The sequence below is a fragment of the Portunus trituberculatus genome, chromosome 14 (genome assembly GCF_017591435.1).
Source record: "Portunus trituberculatus isolate SZX2019 chromosome 14, ASM1759143v1, whole genome shotgun sequence".
NCBI lineage: Eukaryota > Metazoa > Arthropoda > Malacostraca > Decapoda > Portunidae > Portunus > Portunus trituberculatus.
This window is the reverse complement of record NC_059268.1, coordinates 11,876,910-11,896,683: the sequence shown is the minus strand read 5'-3', so window position 1 is coordinate 11,896,683 and position 19,774 is coordinate 11,876,910. Positions and strand designations below refer to the sequence as shown.

General features: G+C 37.8%; 1 protein-coding gene and 1 long non-coding RNA gene across 7 annotated transcripts in view; one reads left to right on the top strand and one right to left on the bottom strand.

Annotated features, from left to right (window-relative positions):
• LOC123503583 overlaps window positions 1-7,770 on the top strand; it is an 11,284-nt gene extending 3,514 nt beyond the window's left edge. The window contains exons 2-4 of the long non-coding RNA XR_006674525.1: window positions 2,566-2,638; window positions 6,311-6,420; window positions 7,476-7,770. This is a non-coding gene — a long non-coding RNA (uncharacterized LOC123503583). The remainder of the gene's footprint in view (window positions 1-2,565; window positions 2,639-6,310; window positions 6,421-7,475) is intronic.
• Window positions 7,169-16,438, bottom strand: LOC123503581 (putative zinc metalloproteinase YIL108W). 6 transcript variants are annotated; one of them, XM_045253478.1, is made up of 7 exons: window positions 16,294-16,438; window positions 12,001-12,834; window positions 10,548-10,727; window positions 9,739-10,140; window positions 8,151-8,195; window positions 7,806-8,029; window positions 7,169-7,201 (listed from the first exon to the last, which is right to left on the bottom strand). In XM_045253478.1, exons 2-6 carry the CDS (start codon window positions 12,825-12,827, stop codon window positions 7,807-7,809), a joined length of 1,677 nt encoding a protein of 558 aa, XP_045109413.1. In that variant the 5' UTR covers window positions 12,828-12,834; window positions 16,294-16,438; the 3' UTR covers window positions 7,169-7,201; window position 7,806. The 6 variants fall into 6 exon arrangements, with proteins under 6 accessions (XP_045109413.1, XP_045109414.1, XP_045109415.1 ...); XM_045253479.1 differs by having other exon boundaries at window positions 16,286-16,433; XM_045253480.1 differs by having other exon boundaries at window positions 16,254-16,421.
• Between the last annotated feature and the right edge of the window lie 3,336 nt (window positions 16,439-19,774).

The window sequence follows — 19,774 nt, the reverse complement described above, 5'->3', positions numbered from 1 at the left end:
CTGTGAGCAGTTTTCCTCAGTCTTCCTTCCTTCTTCTTGTGGCTGTTTACATTAGTAGGGCATTATGGGTCTTCTGGGAGTTTATGGTGTTTATAAATCGCGTGTCATGGACATCCAATGAGAGCCCGCCGTGCCGGTAGTTACTGAATGACGTATCACGGCAAAACCAATCACGGACGTTCAGCTACAGGATGTCCAATGAAAGCCCGTCATGCCGAGAGTAACTTGTAGTATTGCATTTGTTTCTTTGAGAGAGGGTGAACTACGTCAATTTCTACCATTTGCTTAGCTGCTTTCATCATGGCTGCCCAGTGCTCTGACTAATTTCAGGCTTTTAGAGTTCTGTCACTGCTACTGTGCTACACCGGAAACACAAGAGACTCGGTCGACTTGAGTGTGCATCACGGGTTGAGTTTGCTTCCCAAAATTGTGAGTTATACCATATACCAGACTTTTTTTTGTCTGTGTGTGATTTCCTTGAAGGGATGCAGCATTTTAATAGGAGGGAGCGGCTGTGGTGAGCTTTACTGTGTAAAGTATATTGGTGCGCAGCGTGTCAGTGTTTCTCTACATTTTGCATATACATTTAAATTAGGTTAGATTAAATTAGGATTTGGTTAGTAACCATGGAGGATCTGGGGGTGTCGGCTAGGTCATGGGTTTGTTTAGTCTTTAATGGAGCTGTTGTGTGGCAGTGTTGCAAAGCAAGAATTCTACAAGAATGTACACAAAGCCTACCAGTCCCACAAACTGCGTCCCGCGGCGCCAGCGTCATGATCATGTGGCCTTGAATGTCATCTGCTTTACCCACATTGGCTTGGCGGTGGTGCATCAGCCATACCACTGTGGCACTGCATCATGTATCTATTAATTATATAGCCCTCCGTGTGTAGTTACTGGGACGGTTTTATTATCGAGCAATACTCCTATCTACAGCTCTCTGCTCGTCTTTTGTATATTGGTAGAAAAATGTCAAATCTCAACACTTGCAGAGAGAGAGAGAGAGAGAGAGAGGGGTGGGGGGAAGAAAAGCTTTGAAGAGAGCGAGACATTGCTAGACGAGTTAATGTTAATGTTTGGCTTTAATGTTTTGCTAATGGCAACAGTCTATTTGTTGCCAGCTCACCTTGCTGGTTGGCTGTGTGTTAGCTGAGCCTAGTTTAAATCGCAAGAAGTGTAAACTGTAAACTGTTGTTGTAATAGGGAATTTAACCACAAAATTGCAAGTTCATACCAGTAGAAGCTTATCAGATGGTAATTAATCGCCAGTAAAAGTAAGAACCCTTTAAGCCACATTTCTCGTTTTGGTGTAGTGCCTCAGATAGAATGATCTCTTGTACCACAAACAATATCTGTAACAACTTATATTGAGGTTAAAGAAATAAAAAAAACATGCTGAAAATTTTCCGTTTATTACTGTTCTTTTCCAGTTTCAGCCAGGCCGTCATAAAGTACACAAATATTATAGTGAGGTTCTAATGTAGAGGTTATGATTCTATAACAAGATTTATAGCTGTGTAACATTCTTTATTTTAAACACTCCTATCTATCTGAACATATACATATCCTAGATGTTAGTTTCATTGATTTTATGGAATAGTCTCTCTCTCTCTCTCTCTCTCTCTCTCTCTCTCTCTCTCTCTCTCTCTGTATGACTGTGCAAGCCATAATTGTATTTGTGTATTGGTATGTTACAAAGAATTTGGTGTATTGGTATTGTAGGTGTTCAAGTAGTATGATAAATGCAACAATGAGGTCTGCCGAGGTGTGTTGTGCATGTGTTCAAGCATTACCTTGCTTTAATGCTTTAATTCAGTCGTATCTCAAATAATTTCATAATGGAACCTTCAAGAAAAACCTTACAAACACCAAATATCACAACAGGTATGTTTGAACTTGTTAATGAGATCAGATTACTTAATTTTTATTAGCAATGATATATAGTTGCTAAACTGAAAGGCTTTATTCAGACAAATTCTAATGACTTAAAAATCATGTATACTTTTTTTCCAATTTTGGAACTTAAGCTGCAGCTTTGTGGTTGAAAAGTTAGGTCTTGCACTTCATCTCAAAATAACTAACATTCACATAAGTAGATTAATTATGGAAGTATAATACTATTTTCCTTAAACATCCACATCTATGTACCTATCTATAATCTGATGACCATTCCTACAAACTCTTCCCCAGAATGGTAACTTGTTCTTTCATAACATTCATAATAACACGCAGTTAAAAACCTTTTACTACTGCATTTCATATTTATGTTGTGTAATATGCAACATGTATTTCAAGCACATTGATACTTATCAATTATTCTAAATAATGTTGGCTTTCATTTCCCCCATAAGGAAGACATTCCTATGGATTCCGATATTTTTCCTAGCCCATCGGATATTAGAAATAAATACTCTCCCTTTAATAAAATGAACTTAAAGCATCTCCATGTAACATTAATGGACAACATCGTTTCCTTTTACTCAGTGGACATTAAAAGTGCAGTCACTGATATTATATTTTGATGTATTCAAGTTACATAAATAATGTTGGCTTTACCCTTTCTAGGAAACAGACAACCCCGATTCCATTGAAGAAACGAGAAGATAATGACGAGTGTCATCCATCAAGTTATTAAGCTGTGAGTACTGCATCTACCCTGTTAGTTGTCAAGTTTGTCACTAAAATCTTTCACAGCCTAAACATTTTAATCTTTACTGTACTTATAAGACTTCTAGTTCTGCATTTTATTAAAATTGATCTAGAAGCCACACTTGCTTCTCCTGCTCTTGCTGCTTGGCATCTGATTGGTTTCTTACAATTAAGATTTTCCATTCACATTATAAATTTCCCTTACCATAAGCCAATATTCAGAGATGCTAATGTGGAAAAACTTTCAACATTTACCTTTTGGAAAAATTGAGGAAACCAAAAAAACATTTACATGAACACATCTATGTGACTGTATACAGGTCACATCTCTAGTGATGTAGATGGATGTCACATAAATGTGTTTATGTAAATAACTAATTGGAATCAGATAGGGTAAATATTAATCGAATCAACCACATTTCTCCACGTACTTATTACTTGCATTAGTGACAAGCCAGTCAATACAATCATTGCCCTACACTAATAATCAATCATACAATATTTTACCTGCAATTTGGAGAAACTCTTTATAGGTAATCAAATAGAAAACTTTAAGCTTATATCCTTGGTTTTCGATAAAAGATTTCCATCCCAACCGGTGGAAACTTTTACACAAATACGTGAAAGCAGTATGCTGCATAAAGATACATGGTGATACATAGTAGGTATATTGATAGCAGAGTAAGCTTGCATTATCCTGCAGCAACAGCTCTTTATTCTATCACAGGTTTACAGGATTTACATGAGTATTTATTCACTGGAATTAATATGTGTAAAATACTTTGAATTTGAGATTAAATATATTAATTACTTTATGGTATTGTCATATATTGCAGTAGCAGTAGTACTAGTACTGAGGTACTTTGCATTACAAATAATTTTATATCGAGAGGTTCATATGGATGGATTTCGTCACTGATACAGAAGATGCTTTATATTTTCATTAGAGGAAGCTAATAAAATACCACATGGTAATGTTTACATCCTACACAAGTGTACAGATCACATGACAACAGGAAGCAATCTATCACCTTGTCTCTAGACAGTTGTGAGTGTAAGGCATTCCTTAAATTTGCAGTAGTGTTACATATAAAGCTTTAAACATTTTACTTATCCAAATACTATACACTCACAGATGTAACACTGACCAACAACCAACATACCAAACTCTATCTTACTTTACAAAATGTTTCCTAGCATTGGAAGAGTATATATGTAAGATTTTATTCTACGTATCTTTAATATTTATTCATAAGAAACAATGATTACATTTGTCTTGGTATCAAGAAATATATATTGCTGGTGTATCAATAGACTAAAAAGAAAAAAAAGCATTTTAACTGATGTCAAAGTAGTATATATATATATATATATATATATATATATATATATATATATATATATATATATATATATATATATATATATATATATATATATATATATATATATATATATATATATATATATATATATATATATATATATAATACACAGACTGCTAGGCTGACAATTTAATACTGTTCTATACATAATTACTTACTTAGGAATTCTGATACAACTTAGGAATTAATTTAGTTCAACATTTGAAAATGATTATCTACATTGAGGCACTTTTAAAACTATTGGTACTGTTGCAGGCAGTTAGGTACAGCATGGTGCACTTACCATAACTAAAGACACTCAAATGGCGCACTCTGCACTACATACTAACTATATAAAAATAAATTCTAAGTAATAAAATTTCAAACACACAAACACATTAAACAAATTGCAAAGTTTAACATGGTTCTTATAAATTGAACAGCTAATATCAGCAAGACTTTTTATTGTTAGGTTCAAGGAAGGACTGTGACAAGTATGATCACAAATATCCTACATGGATGTGTTGGAGGGACTAGTTGTTATACAGAATATTTTACAGTTCAGGTTTGCTGTAATAAATTACAGCTTTACTTTAATAAACAACAGAGTAACTGAGAAAATTAAGAAATGTGGTATTTTAGAAAAAGGAAAGATCCAGATTTAAATTTATGATAGGAGATAAAAACTATTAAAGCTTTGTGTCATAATACAATTGTGGATTGGATTTGCAGCTGAGATATGACTGCCTTGCTGAAGTAGCAGCAGAGTTGTTGCAAATTCCAAAGTAATTTCTATATTAGGAAATATAAGATGAATTAAAGCTGTCAACATGAGAGGAAACAAAAAATGGGGAGAAAGTTAAGGTCTATAAAGAGAAAGATCATTCTTCCTTGCTGATATTGATAAGTATAGGTTTGACATGGCAGTAGTGCAAGCAAGGAATATTTATGATAATGAGATTGAGGAGAAAAAAATAATTATGAAAACAAGATTTAAATCTTTCATATTGTAATAAGTTATACAACACACACACACACATACACACAAACACGCATGCATAAAACAGAAGAGATCATACGATAAGTACTAAAAAGAATAACAATTCAAAAGTGCATAAAAATAAATGAGTAAACACTAAATGAGCAGGAACATGTCACTGACTAGACTACTGAGTTACTGAGTACACTCCCAGGAATTAGTTCTAATTTCATTATAGTCAGAATAAGAAATAATAAATAATACCTAAATAAACAAAAATGACTAGAGCTCGGGATTGCTCTTACGCATCACAGATTTTGTTCAGCTTAACATTTTGGCTACCTCTATTTTATGGGTGATGTCAGTTTGATATTTACAAATTATTCACGTATTTAAATCAATGTTTTATGGAATAATTATTTCATTATAGATCACCATATTCAATTAAGTTTCATCACTTTAATATTGTAATTTCTAACAATATACAGATTCTGTCTGAAAAATTTGATTGAATTTCCTATTTACAAACATAATACGGTTCAAAAGAGAGCAGGCAAAGTTTGGAGAAAACTAATGCTCATCTGTTCTGTTATTTAAATCTTTATCCACAATAGTATTGGGATGTTTATTATGAAAATAAATAAATAAAAACGAGCATATGCATGCACATACACCAAAAATGCAGAGAAGAATATAAACATTATGTAACAATGTAGCTGCAAAGGTAGTCATCCTAGGCATCGGAATAGTGATTAAAAACTACACAAAAATTAACTACTTTGGAAAGGGGATAAATTTGTTCATAGTGTTCAAAATAATCCAGCAACCTCTATGAAGAGATGCTACATGAAATGCACTTGAGCAAAACAGCTAACTATGCTATGCATAGAAAATAATAAACTTTGAAGTAAGAATGGGCTTTTCATATCATAATGTTAGGCATGGTAAAAGCACAAAATCTACTGAGCTTTTTTTTTCAGACAAGTCAAGTTAATCAATATTTGCATTTCTGTTCATTTCTTATCAATTCCAAACTTTACCACACTGCTGTTACAGACAGACTCAATGCATTGTTATTTAAAAATGACACAGAAGATACTTTAAAGCCTGATAGATAGAGAAGGGGCAATGATTATATTTTATTATTTAGGTCTATCAGTCAATAAAGTTTTGACCTGAAGCTCATATTTGGAATTAATACCAACACCATTTGGCTGCAAACCTGTATGTGAAACAATTCTTAACATTCTAATTGTCAATAGTTAAAGAGAAAAAAGTACAACTAAACCTCAAATAGTGTATCTTGTCTCTTTATCAGGAAGCACAACTGGGTGGCAGGCGGGATGGAGTTAAGGCAAAGTGTGGAGCAGATTCTAGGCCTTGACATAATAGCTGCTGTCATCACATGGATGGATTCACTCACTTAGGGTAATAGATGTCAAATGAGGCAAATATTACACAACCATCACTATGATGTTTTTGTATGAATGTGGAAAGCACACCTAGCATGGTCACAATAGAAACACACTACTTGGGGTCAAGATGTTAAAAGTAAGAGGTATTGTGCGCCCAGCAAGGACGAGCCTGAGTCGAGGTTATTATAATATCTTAAAAAGGTGTGCAGCTGAATAGAAATTTTGTCTTAGCAATTTATGCAGCATTAATGGGTGGTTTGCATTATTATTATTTGCAGGTGATTGTTAGTGAAACAATGCATGAATAAAGAAAGTTGCTAAATACATTTGGAATGGATTAGAAGATAGTACAGACAAGAGCTTCTTTTGTATGAAAATAAATATATGACATGAGCTAGGCTCAGACCCTGTATAAGTAAACCAAAGCACACACACACACACACACACACACACACACACACACACACACACACACACACACACACACACACACACAAATTAACTGAGTTTAAAGGCAAGAAACTCAATTTTTGTGGCAGCGCACACTATGAGGCATGTAATGTAACCTTGATCCTAATTCTTATCCTGGGTATTAAGCCTGCGGTGAGTTATTCAATATTTTCCTATTCAGAAAGAAGCTCATTGGAGTTCCTGAAGTGTTCAGTTGTTAATAATCCTTTGGGAAATAAATGCAGGCGGGTAGCGGGGTTGGCCGAGTCACCTGCATGTCTTGGACAAAATTTGAACACCATGCCATTTTCTGGTCATGGAGTCCAGAGACCACCACTGCATGTCTGTAACAAAGGCAACTGTAAATGTTTGCATATAACTCCATGTAATCATAGCTTATTCATGCCTTGGTTTAACAAATATAAACTATAATAATTCAAGTGAAATCATAATTTATACAAGAATTTTATACCCTTATTGTCTTGTGTATGCTTTTTCATTTGTTGTATTATATCTTACACCATATTTTCTATTATGTATCTACACTTCTATCTCTTACACCATATTTTCAAATACAATACCCAAAATACCTTCCTGTATAGTTCATTATATTTACAGATAATGGAAACCCACAGCATTCGACAACAGGCCTGACATGAGCCTGGGGCAACATCCACATCTGAATGAGCCTTGGGCAACATCTACAACTGACACTAAGACCTCCAATGGCATGGACAATAATGAAGATAAAATTGTATTTGTACAGTAGCAGCAAATAGTAGGATTTAACCATGTTTATATTCTCTGCTTCACCAAAAATGTCTGGTTATTCCAAATGCCAACAATTTTCCTTCAGAGATTATGCTTCCATTTTCTTTATAGATAGATTGTTTTATGATTTGCTTCTGTTGTGATTGTATACCAATAATGTGTTGCATAGTATCTGACCTTAGAGAGGGCGCGGCATGAAGCAGCCTTTGAGGAGGTTTCCTTGAGTGTCTTCTACGACAACCTCAATGTGGGTGTCAGAAGGCCAGTGGGGGACTTGAGCCCATGGCAGATGGAACACAGGAGGTGGAGGTCTGGTGACAAACTCCCAGTGGTGGAAGGCCATGGTGTGCAGGTCTCGAAGTTCAATAATTCGAATCCCTGGAGTGCTGCACACCACAGAGCTAAAAGCAGGCAATTATGAAAACATTTGTGGCACAGCTATTGTGTGATAAATACCTCAATGAGAATAAAACTGTCTGACTATAAATTATTCAAAGATATATAGATAGAAAGGGGACTTACCCCTTCAGTTCTGGGACCTCACCATCTGTCACAGTATTGAGCCACCTGCAACAGAGTGAATTATTACCATCTCCATTACCCATCTCTCATACAGTACTCTACTAACTTTTTAAAATTTTTTCAGTGTTAAGTGTGCTGCTGTGAACATCAAGGTCATTAATTGTCACTGTGCAGTCTCCAGCTAGAATGGCATAAGAAATATGCAAGCAGCTGACAGGCAGGTTGGGATATGTGGCACCATCACACCACAGTTTCAACTCCCCTCTCTCTTTCCTATTCATTTGCCTTCCCTTCACTTCACTCTGTGTTAAAGAATGGAAATGAGAAAGGGATAGCAGAAACAGAGGGGTGCAGTGGTGCTACAGACACCAATCTGATGGTCCATTGTTGCTGGAGACAGTACCATCAAGTGACTTCCAGCACCCCAATCCAAGCACCTGGCCAAGAAAATATTGCATCACCCAAGACTGCATCACAAGTACTAAAACATCCCAAAACTCCACCAGAAGTACTGATTACCCATCACAGCCTGCCATGTAAAAGTAGAGAGGTTATGATTCTAAAACTAGATTTATAAAACAGTGTTACATTCTTTATTTTAAACTTTTCCACAGCGCATGTATTGCCCCCCTCCCTATCCCTCTTCCTCTTCACTCCCTCTTCCTCTTCCTCTTCCTCCCCCTCTCCTCCCTCTTCCTCTCTCCCTCTCCCTCTTCTCCCTCCCTCTCCCTCTCCCTCTTCTCCCTCCTCCCTCTCCATCTCCTCCTCTTTCCCCTTCCTCCCTCTCCTGCCTCCCTCCTCCTCCCTTTCCTCTCCTCTCCTTCCCTCCCTCCCTCCCTTCCCCCTTCCCTTTCCCTCTCCCTCTCCCCCTCCTCCCTCCTCCAGTCCCTCCTCCTCCCCTCCCTCCTCCCTCCCTCCCATTTCCTTAGCTCCCTCCCTCCCTCCTCCCTCCCTCCCTCCCCTCCTCCCTCCCTCTCCCTTCCTCCTCCCATTTCCCTCAGCTCCCTCCCTCCTCTCCCTCTTCTTCCTCCCTTTCCTCTCCTCCCTCCCTCCCCTCCCTCTCCCTCTTCTCCCTCTCCCTCTTCCTCTCCTCCTCTTCCTCTTCTCCCTCCTCTCCCTCCCTCTTCCCCTCCTCCCTCCCTCTCCCTCTCCCTCCTTCACCCTCTCACTCTCCCTCCCTCCTTCCCCTCCCCCTCCCCTTCTCCCTCTCCCTTTCCCTCCTTCACTCTCCCTCCTCCCTCTCCCTCTCCCCACAGCCGCCCATGTAAAGTTCTCTCTCTCTCTCTCTCTCTCTCTCTCTCTCTCTCTCTGATTGGTTCTATGAACCACAGTCACTCCCCACAGCCTCTCATGTAAAGCCATCTCTTGGGAACAGTCACTTCTCACACACACCCCAGAAGAATAAATTTTGTGAGTCTGGATTCAAAGGAGATTTATATATATTTAAAATTTAAAAGATGAGCATTTCTCAGGAAATCCATTGAAATTCTGTAAAAACTATGATCAGTAAATTTGTACAACCAAAATCTATTCATATAAATAAAAAAGAAAGCATGATTAAATTACCAGTAGAGACAACAACACTTACTTGTGGAAGGCGAGAAGGAGTGCACTGGATCTTGCCCAAAAGGCTCGGCACTTGCTGCTATCAATGTCTTGGTTCCTGTTGTTGTTGAGCAAACTATTGGATATGTTGGGAGATGGAGCACTCAGGAGGGAACGAGTGCATGTTGACTTCTGGGTGGGTGAAGACAGTTCTGTCTCTTCAATGGTAAGAGGTGAAGCAGAGCCAGAGTTTGCATTGAATAATTTTCCAGGGTATTTCCGTGTGAACACAGGAGGGCTGTACACTCCGCTGGATGCCAAGGGTTCCTTTGGTGGTGCTATGGTGATATTGATATTGTCTAGAGGAATTTTACGGACAAAGTCAGTGGTAAAGGTGATGGATTCCTTGATGAGAGAGCTGGACATGGACTGCCTCATTACAGAACTGAAAAAAAAAGTACATCATTAGGTGTCTGTCAAAATTTGAAGAAATTAAAATTTTAAGTTGATAGGTAAGATATGAAGCATGAACTATTTTCTTTTTTTTCTCATGAAATCTTGGTAACACACTGTAGCTACATTACTGGAGTACAGAATGTAATAAAAAGCAACAAAAAGGGTGAACTAAGGAAATTTATAACCGCCTTCTGTGTCCTTATTTCTAAAATGAGTTGAGATTGATGTCTACACTTCCCTCAGAAGTGTCTCAATCTATCACAAAATAAACAAATACTGAGAGTTGTATTGTGCAGCAAAAATGTATGACTGTTAGAATTGGTACAAATCAAAAATAAAAAAAGATGTGGAGAGGATTAATCAATGCTTGAAATACCCTGAGTATCATTATCTTACCTATGATGGGGAGACTGAGGAAGATAATCAGAGGTAAGTTTACTGGTAGTGAAAAAGATGTGCAGATCTTCAAAGCCACGGGCCATAATACCATGTGGAGTGTGGCCAAGGTCCAAGGTATGGGCCAGCTCATGCATCACGGAGCCCAGGTGTGTGCCATAACACGCTCCCCAGGTGCCCCTGTTGACATACAAAATACACATTAAACTACCATGGGTGATTATAATGAAAATCTGTTAAGGAAATTATGACAAGAATTGTAATTACCACTGGTGATCAAAAATAATGTTGGTTGATGAGGTTGACCTATTTTAGATATTCCTGCATTTACTCTCTAACAGAGAGAGAGAGAGAGTATGAAAAAGGTTGCAGTTTTAGATAAGTATCATTTTGAGTGGAAGCAAGGGGAACAGCTGTGTACTTGTGCATGTCAAGTACAGTGACTAAATTATGAACAAAGTTAGGTTAATGACTTTGTATTCATAAAGTTTTAAAAATAGTTCCATGGAAATACAAAGGAAAAAAATATTAGATTTAGTCAAGGAAATTATTTCAGAAGATTGTGATTTAGTGAGTTATGGGAATGTTGAGAGGATGAAAAGCTAACACAGATAGTGTAAGTCATACAGTGGTTCCAAGACTACAGTGAGAACAAGTGGCCCGGAAATGATGGAGTTTGTTTTGTGTGTCATAGGAATTGGTGCCATGCTCTTTGAGAGCAAATGTTCTGCTTATCAATAGAATTTAGGATAAGACTGTCCTGGGAAGTATTGTTCTGGAAGACTCACTTGACCTGCTGTAATTATTTCAGGTCACATAAATTAGAAAGTAAGTCATAACATGCAGTTTGGTTAGCTTCTAGTCCCCACCCCTAGTGCTCATCAGTATTATGTCCCTATATCTATAATGGATTAGCAAACATACAATGGGTGCATTCTACCATCTCTCGAATACCTTGATATACCAATCACAAACATTACTGGTAATGCAGGGTTGGTCTGGAGCAGTCATTGCTGTGCCTGTCTGCCCCAGAGGCAGTTATATCTTCCTAGAATTTATAGAAAACAGTATTTACAGTACTTTACTAGCAACAATTCAGTAGCATAATCTCAAGGAACATATTGCTTGTAAAGAAAATAAATAATCATGGTACTGATTACTGGATTAATAGCATTAAAATTTTGTTAATCTCAACTGAACAGGAACAGACAAATTTTAAATTTGTACTGTATCCAAACTCATTCTTGAATTTCTAACATGAAAACTTCTTCATAACTAACCTACTCTCAAGCCATGCTACTGGAGTAGACGACAAAGTCTCGTGGGTTCACATCAGTAATCTGTGACATCATGGCCACATTACTTCTTGAATGGAACTTTGACAAAATCATTCAACCACCTGCAGATTAAAAAAGCAATGACAATACATACAAACATTTGATCTCTTTCTTACCTTCCTCCACTGAAGTCCATCAGCTTTGTGGAATCAATAGACGAAGTATTCCTCATTGCATTAATGACTTCATCCACTTGAGGGGCCCAGGAGTACAGAGCACCTGTGCCCACTAGTGCCAGTCCTCCACCACCCAGAGAGACATGACCTTTGGTGTGGGCCATGATCTCAGTTTCTGTCTTAAGTGTGAGCTTGTCTGGATTCATGAATCTTGTCCCACCAAAGAATGCAACATATTTGCAGTTTTTATCAGCCAGGTGAGATGAAAGTATGTGCAGAGCAGCAGTCTCCCATAGGCGCTCTTCAGTAAATTTATGTGCTTCAAGCAGTGTAACAGGAAGTTCTATAACATGAACTATGGGGTTTCCATTAGTGTCCAGCTCAAAACGAAATGTTCTCCGGCCTAAGCCCTCAGCAGCAAGAGTCTCAGCTACAAATGCTTGCAGCGTCAACACTCCTGTTTGAATTTTTCTAACTGCAGCATTTGGTGAGCAATCCATGTCTTTGGGTCCTTGAAACTTGCCTTCATTCATACATGTGATGTACACCAATCGGATATACCTGGGAATGTCTAGAGGTTTATAAATTATATGTATTGTGGTTTCTTCTGTTCCACAAATTATTCTTAGATCATTCTTGCCCTCAACAAGTGGAATCAGGGCATTGAATCCTCCATTGTATATTTTCCAAATAGTCCCATTTCTGGTGTGGTCACTCTGGTTGTGTATGGCAGCACACGTGGACTCCTTCTGTGCTCCTGTGACCCGGAGCAGACACAACTGGTGAGGGAGAACTTCCCCATCTCGTAGATTTGTGACCTCAAGCATCTTGTGACTGAAACAGAAAAACACATGAATATTCAACAAACCAATATCTATTTAATTTCTGTTACTTGACTTTGAGCTCTGGGTGTGTGTGGGTGGTGCACGTCACATGCTTACAACTCTGTGCTCTGCCTGGTGGGAAATATGGTGCTATAGTATCCTGTGTGTCATGAGATAACTGTGCCTTGTGAGTCTGTGTGAAATGTATTCCTATAGTACTGTGCAAATAGTATTTGCATGCCCTTCTTGCCTCACATTCTATTACTATGCCGATCTCCAAGATCAAGGAAGGCTTGTAGAATAGACTAGCAAGGGGGGAGGGGGGCTGCCTCAGAAAATTTCTAATCAATTTTTTCATATTGTGTAAAAGGAAAATACATAAAAGAAAATTTATATGTAATCTTAATAAGATCCTAAACAAAACAAAACAGAGATGAATATAAAGTATAAGGCTTTAAATCATGCTAAACATGGACACTGGCTGGAAAGGGATTACCATAAAACTGACAGAGTCATTAATAAAATAAGTGGATGAACTAAAAAAGAAGATAAGCTTCACAGACCTTAACAAAACAGAAATGAACGATGCTTTAAAGACGACAGACAGTAGATGAGGTACTTAAAAAAAAAAAGAGACATACAGAAGAAAAAGGACGCGTCAGCAAGGTATTCAAGAACCACAATGGATAAACGATAACATAAGACAACAAATAAAGATAAGGAAACAATACAACAATGTTAGAAGGATAGCTATGGACCAAAATGAAAAAGAAAGAATGCACAGTGCCTACTTAGAACAGAAGAAAAAAGTGCAACACATAACAAAGGAAGAAATCTACAAGTACAAAGTCACAAATGGAATCAAAGACAAGGACTCAACTAAACTAAGAGAGCCATTAACAAACTGAAAGGCAAAATAAATTGAACAACCAAAGAAACAATCCTGTATGATGAAAATGGACAGAAATTGACAGATGAAGCTGGAGGCAAACTACTAGAACACTGGCATAAGATTGACACCTACAATGACAAACCCCAAGTAAAATCCAGCAATGGCAAAATATCTATAACATTACAAGAGAACTAAGAAACATTATGACACATGCTTTACAAAAGACAATTCAACTAGACCCATGGAGTACCCAAAACATACAACAGAAGTGAAACAGTTTCTTGCAAAGTTGAAAAGCAAAAATGCAAGTGGGCCAGACAGCCTTAAACCAGAACTGTGTGTAAAGCATTCAAAGAGTGTGATGAATGTGTATATGTCTTAACAAAATCCTTTCAAATTATTATTAAAGAAGAAAAAATAAAGGAATGTGATAAAATCAAGAACAAAGATGATCAAAGACAAAGAAACCTACATCAGGATATCTTAGACCCACCGCATTGACAGACAGCTCATACAAGCTCTTCATGTCTATAAATGGAAACAAAGTATAAAATCACCTTAGCTCAAACAACAAAATTAAAGAAACACAAGCCAGCTTCACCAAGGCCAGTCACATAGAAGACAACCTTTTCATCCTACATTACTACATCAAATACTGCACTAAAAACATTGCTAGTAACATCCTTAGCCTGCAGTAAACCCTTGGACACTGTTAAAAGGGAAAACACTGCTAAAACGCTGAAGCACTATAAAATATATAAAAAAATATTAGCACCATTGTGAAAATATATACAGAAGACACCACTGCCATACACCTTGTAGACAAAGAAATCAACATCAACATCCATAATGGTACAAGACAATGTTGCACGGGATCCACGCTGCTTTTCAAAATAATACCATACTAAATAACGGAAGAACTAGAATAGAAATGTAGAAGATTCACTAATGTTAACTATAAACGTAAAGTCCCTTTACTATGCAGATGATGGACATACTATAGAGCAAACCCAACAAAACCTGAGATTGATAACAGAAGCAAGCAAAAGCCATGGTCTTGACATAAACAAAAATAAGAGCAATATTACAATATTCAATATGGAAGTGAAATCAGAGGAAGTGGAAGGCATCAAGGAATCAAAATATTCGGGATTTACAGTGGACGATAAGAAGAGCTATTTTAAAACCCACAATGCAAATATGTTTGATAAAGCCCAGAAACTTGCCAACACAACATATTCAGTCATTCAGAAAAGTTGAAATAAGACTCTAGTTGGAAATACTGGATATACAAGGCTTTACCGTCTATGCTATATATATGGCATAAATGTGATAAACCTAACTGAAACAAATATAGAAAAGTTACAAGGAATAGTGAATGGAGTTTTCTAGCAAATATTAAGTGAAACAAAATATAGCCCCAAATGAGTTCTTTGTGGAGAGACTGGTGCCTTCTTAATGAAGAGAAGGATTAATGATGATTGAAGTCCAATAATTTACAAGAATAACAAATAGCTACAATGGACTATTAAAAGATTTTTGACAATGCAAGGGAACATACCTGAATGGACTGGATGAAGAACACCAAACAATACTTGATGAAATAAATTCTACCTATAATGACATGACAATATAGGAAATCAGAACTTGAAGAAATAACAGGACAATGGGACCTCAGTATATAGAAGGAGGAATTAGATAACAAAAACAACATTACATATACATAAGCAATGGAAGTTGACATCAGAGAAGTGGAGAACTATGACAATAGACCACCATCAGCAATTCTAAACAAAGTCACAGCTAATTGTCCATCACTTCAAGACAGAAAGGCACACACATGAAGACACAGCCTGCAGGATATGTAATGAAGATGATGGAACCCTGAAACACTTCTTGCTATATTGTTTTATGTATCAAGAGAGGAAAAAGTAAAGAGCTACAACAACCATACAGAAAACATGCTCAAGTAACAATGGGTTATTTTCTCTTCAGTAAAGTAAACAAAGGAAACAAGAAAGAAATACTATATAATGAGTGGAAAATTAGAGACAGACTTCTACAGAACTGAGCAGTGTAGTGCACACATCCAAGAGGCAACTTCACTGACCATCAACTGAACCTATCACCCAACAAAAACACTACATATCAACAACACTATATAGGTATTCCCCATATCAGTAATGTTTACTTATGTGGCCTAGAGCACCTCAGTATCCATGGTCCCACTGTTGTGACCAAGTTCCCGACACTGTACTCTAAACACTGGCCTGCCGCCCCACCACGATTGACATGACTGAGGGCTCATCATTCTTTAGTTACCTTTGTCTGATCATTATTCCTATGCGAACGTGGACTGGAGACCCCCACGGGACAGTCAAGACAGAAAGCAGGGATTACACAGTCACACTCCAATCAGACGTAATCTTTCTATTGATTGACGGCGGAGGTACAGCCGAAAATCTATGAAAGTGAATGCACCGTCTCCAAACTCTGCTACTACCTCTACGTGGGTGTTTTCTTGATACCCTACCTACCTGAGAGGTGAAAAGGGCTCCAACACACCAACCTGAGTACCTGTGTAGGAGTGTAAACAGGTTGTGGCGTGAGTGGTTAGTGTTCAAACAGGGGTGGCCGCGCCGCCTCACGTCCACTGCTGCATTGCGTCATCTGCTGCTGCTGTAAACACCTCGGCATCCTCGTGCACCGTTGTAAATACATCAATCCTACAAAACCAACACATATATATAAAATAACATCACATATACACTCCAAAAATTCTAAGTACGCAAGTTTTCTTTGTTATTAGTTATGCAGTCAAGTGTAAGAGGATCGGTATCAATATCGGTGTTATGTGTCAGGTATTACTACAGTAAATACGCCGTCATGTTTTGGCAAGAAGTTTCACGTATTATCAAGCATGCAGTCGCTTTATTTCTTACTTTACACTCTTCAAAATTATGTAGTCAGATGTACAAGACTGCTAATTACTGGTGATATAATCTATTAGGTGGTAGAATACGCTAATTATGACCGTTTATTTGTTACAGTGTGCTTTCACTCAAAAGCACTGCGCTTTCAATGGTCGAGTTATTGTCAGTTGCAAGAAATACATAATACAGGAAAATCTTGATGTTAATGTGGCATCGATCGAGTGTCCATGAAAGAAATAACTACTTTCACGTGTGTGTGTGTGTGTGTGTGTGTGTGTGTGTGTGTGTGTGTGTGTGTGTGTGTGCAAGAGGTGCACGTATACTCGTGGAAGACGATCGCTATGACCCTAAGGAGTGTGGTTGACCTTGACTGGCCCGCCATTACATATTATCTGTCATAATTCAACATTGTCTTCATCTTTATGCATAGCCAAAAAAAATCTCCTTTTAAATGGTTCCTAGTTTACCAGATTACAACTGTTAACATGTATATTCGGTTGTAATATTTTGAAACTGTAGTGGCCGTGCATTGCGTGCTTCTGGATACAAGTTAAGGGCATCATAATAATAATTTTAGAGAAAACAAATATGGAATTCACATTTGGCTTGACAAACCCCACCTTGACACTACTCCTGCGAGGCCTCCCCTGTCCCCTTATCATCAACCTGTTGCCCGCCACCAAGGCCTGCCATTCTGAATGCCACATAACCATCATGCACCACGCCATGCCTTACGGGAAACAGTCTACTGCCGGAGTAACAGCGGGTTGAACGCTCACCGTTCATCGAATCACTCATGTAAGGACCTCACTCCGGTGCCAAAGATTCGCCAATCTATCAGTGTTACCACTCGTAAGGCGCAGCCTGTGTCACGTATTCTTCCACCACTGCAACAACGATCGACCATCCATCAGGAAAAGCATCCTCCCATCCCCTCATCCTCCAACTCCTTGTATAAACACCATTCTCCCTCCCCAGAATATTCCTCCTCGACATCTTCATCACCCATTTTTCATTCACTTATAAGAAAATTGCCTAGACCTTCAAAACAGCTTTCTTCATATAATATCCATTCCGTCTAATTTACGAACTTTTCCTACCGGAAACAAGCATGTCTCTTACATTACTTCACGAGGGAGGACTCTGCCGAGTAGTGTTTCATCGTGCCCATGCCATCCTTCTTCACAACCAAATATTCCCCCTAGTAGACTAGATTTTCCTCCCTCATTCTTGCCTCCACGCCGCCCTCCTTCCTTTGTCAAAAGCATCGGGTGTAGAACCTCCTAGAATGGTAAACAGAAGTGCAAAACAGAGACTAATGATCCTTAATAAAAGTTTCAAGACATTTATCCAACTCTTTTGGCTAACTCGTCTCTTATTTGACTCTGTTCCGAGACTACTCTTAAGATACACCATAACACATCCAGGAGAACTTAAGAACTAGTGTACAAGTCTATTATATCCTTTAAGGGAAAATCATTGCGTTTTCCAATTCGTCCTTTTCATGTTGTTAATGTTACATTATCATCTATCTTTTCACTCCTCAGTTTGTCCCTACTATGCTCTACAATGAAAATATTGATACATTTTCATCATAACTACTATTGCTCGGTTTGTGGCCTGTGTTGGGAGTTCGATTCTGGTTCACAGTATATTTGACGTTGTGAGGCATGCAGTGTTCTCTCCTAACAGTATACCTAAGATGGTTCCATGATATCTTTATTGCGATGAGGTAACTATTTCATCTACCTAGATATAGTAAGGGATTCTTACTTTTGTGATATTTAGGAACTGCAAAAGTACCTTTAACTAAAACTAGTTAGCGAAAATACTCCAGCAATGGCGTCAGTAGCGTCATCAACACACTGCATCCTCTGTTTCATCTTAAACTTCACGCCCGAGAATATCGCTGACATTTGTGTTCGCGGACTTCGACGACAATGGCGAATTAGAGGATAAGGAAGCCATAGAATAATATGAGGATGGAGAAGTGTAAGAAAAAGACGAGGATGAGCAGGAAAGCAAAGATTCTGAAAATGAAGTTGCAAAAGTAAGGACGAACGGGACGAGGTGTGAAAAATTAAAACAATGATTTGGATAAATGGTCTCTATTCATATTTTTAGTTTTGTTCTCCATAACTTTAGTTGAAATATTTTCATGAAATTATATATTTTATAGGAAAGGAAATTATGTAGTAATCATTTAGGTGCTTCATCATATTATCTTAAAAAATAATTGTCTATAAGTGTTATATTAGAGTGTTATGACTTCTCTTGCAGTGTGAGAGATGTGCCAAGTACTGTAAGGGTCTTGACGGTGCGGCTCACTATTCACGCTACACCTTTGGCTTTCGGAGGCAACCAATACATTACTCAAGAGGAAAGCCGCGGTGTGGGTGTGACTGCTCTCCTACAACATCCAAACACTCCAAGTTATGGTTTTATTGAATCAAACAATGCTGGAAATGAATGGGACTTTGAGTGCCATGTGTGGCATCGCTATTATACATACGTACCATGGATTTTCAAAATTTCTGCATAATGTTTATAAATAAATAAACGAGTTTTTTAATGTAAGTGGAGAAAGCTGGCCAAAGGCAAAAAAAAAAAATAAAAAAAAAAATAAGGCCTACTTAGTTGCCAGTCCCCTTATTAATAGCATGTAGAATTTCGCCCGTAATTATAATTCAACACACTTAAACTTAGTACCATTTTTTTCTTTCGTCGCCATATGACGCTGGTACAGTAGCACCTTAAATAAATAAAGCAGTTAATGAAAGGAAATATCACATGGAAATTTGATTCAATCAAGATAGGCACAAATTTATTTGTTTTCTGTAACTTATTGACAAGTAGTGTTGCTCAATGTATTGGTGATTAATACTTGAAAACTTCATGTCTGATTCATCGCACGGGAGGAGTAAAAATAAACACCGCATTATTTCATTAACAAAATTTCTTACTTTCTGTCGCTTATATTTTCACGAAGCGCTGCCTTGCTTCTCCTTTATTAATGCATCATATTCCATTGTGAATTCATCGCATGAGAGGAATAATGAGCCTGCGTTGTGTTAGTGCGAGCGGTACTGACGTTTGTGGCGCCAGTGATCAACACCTGCTGATTG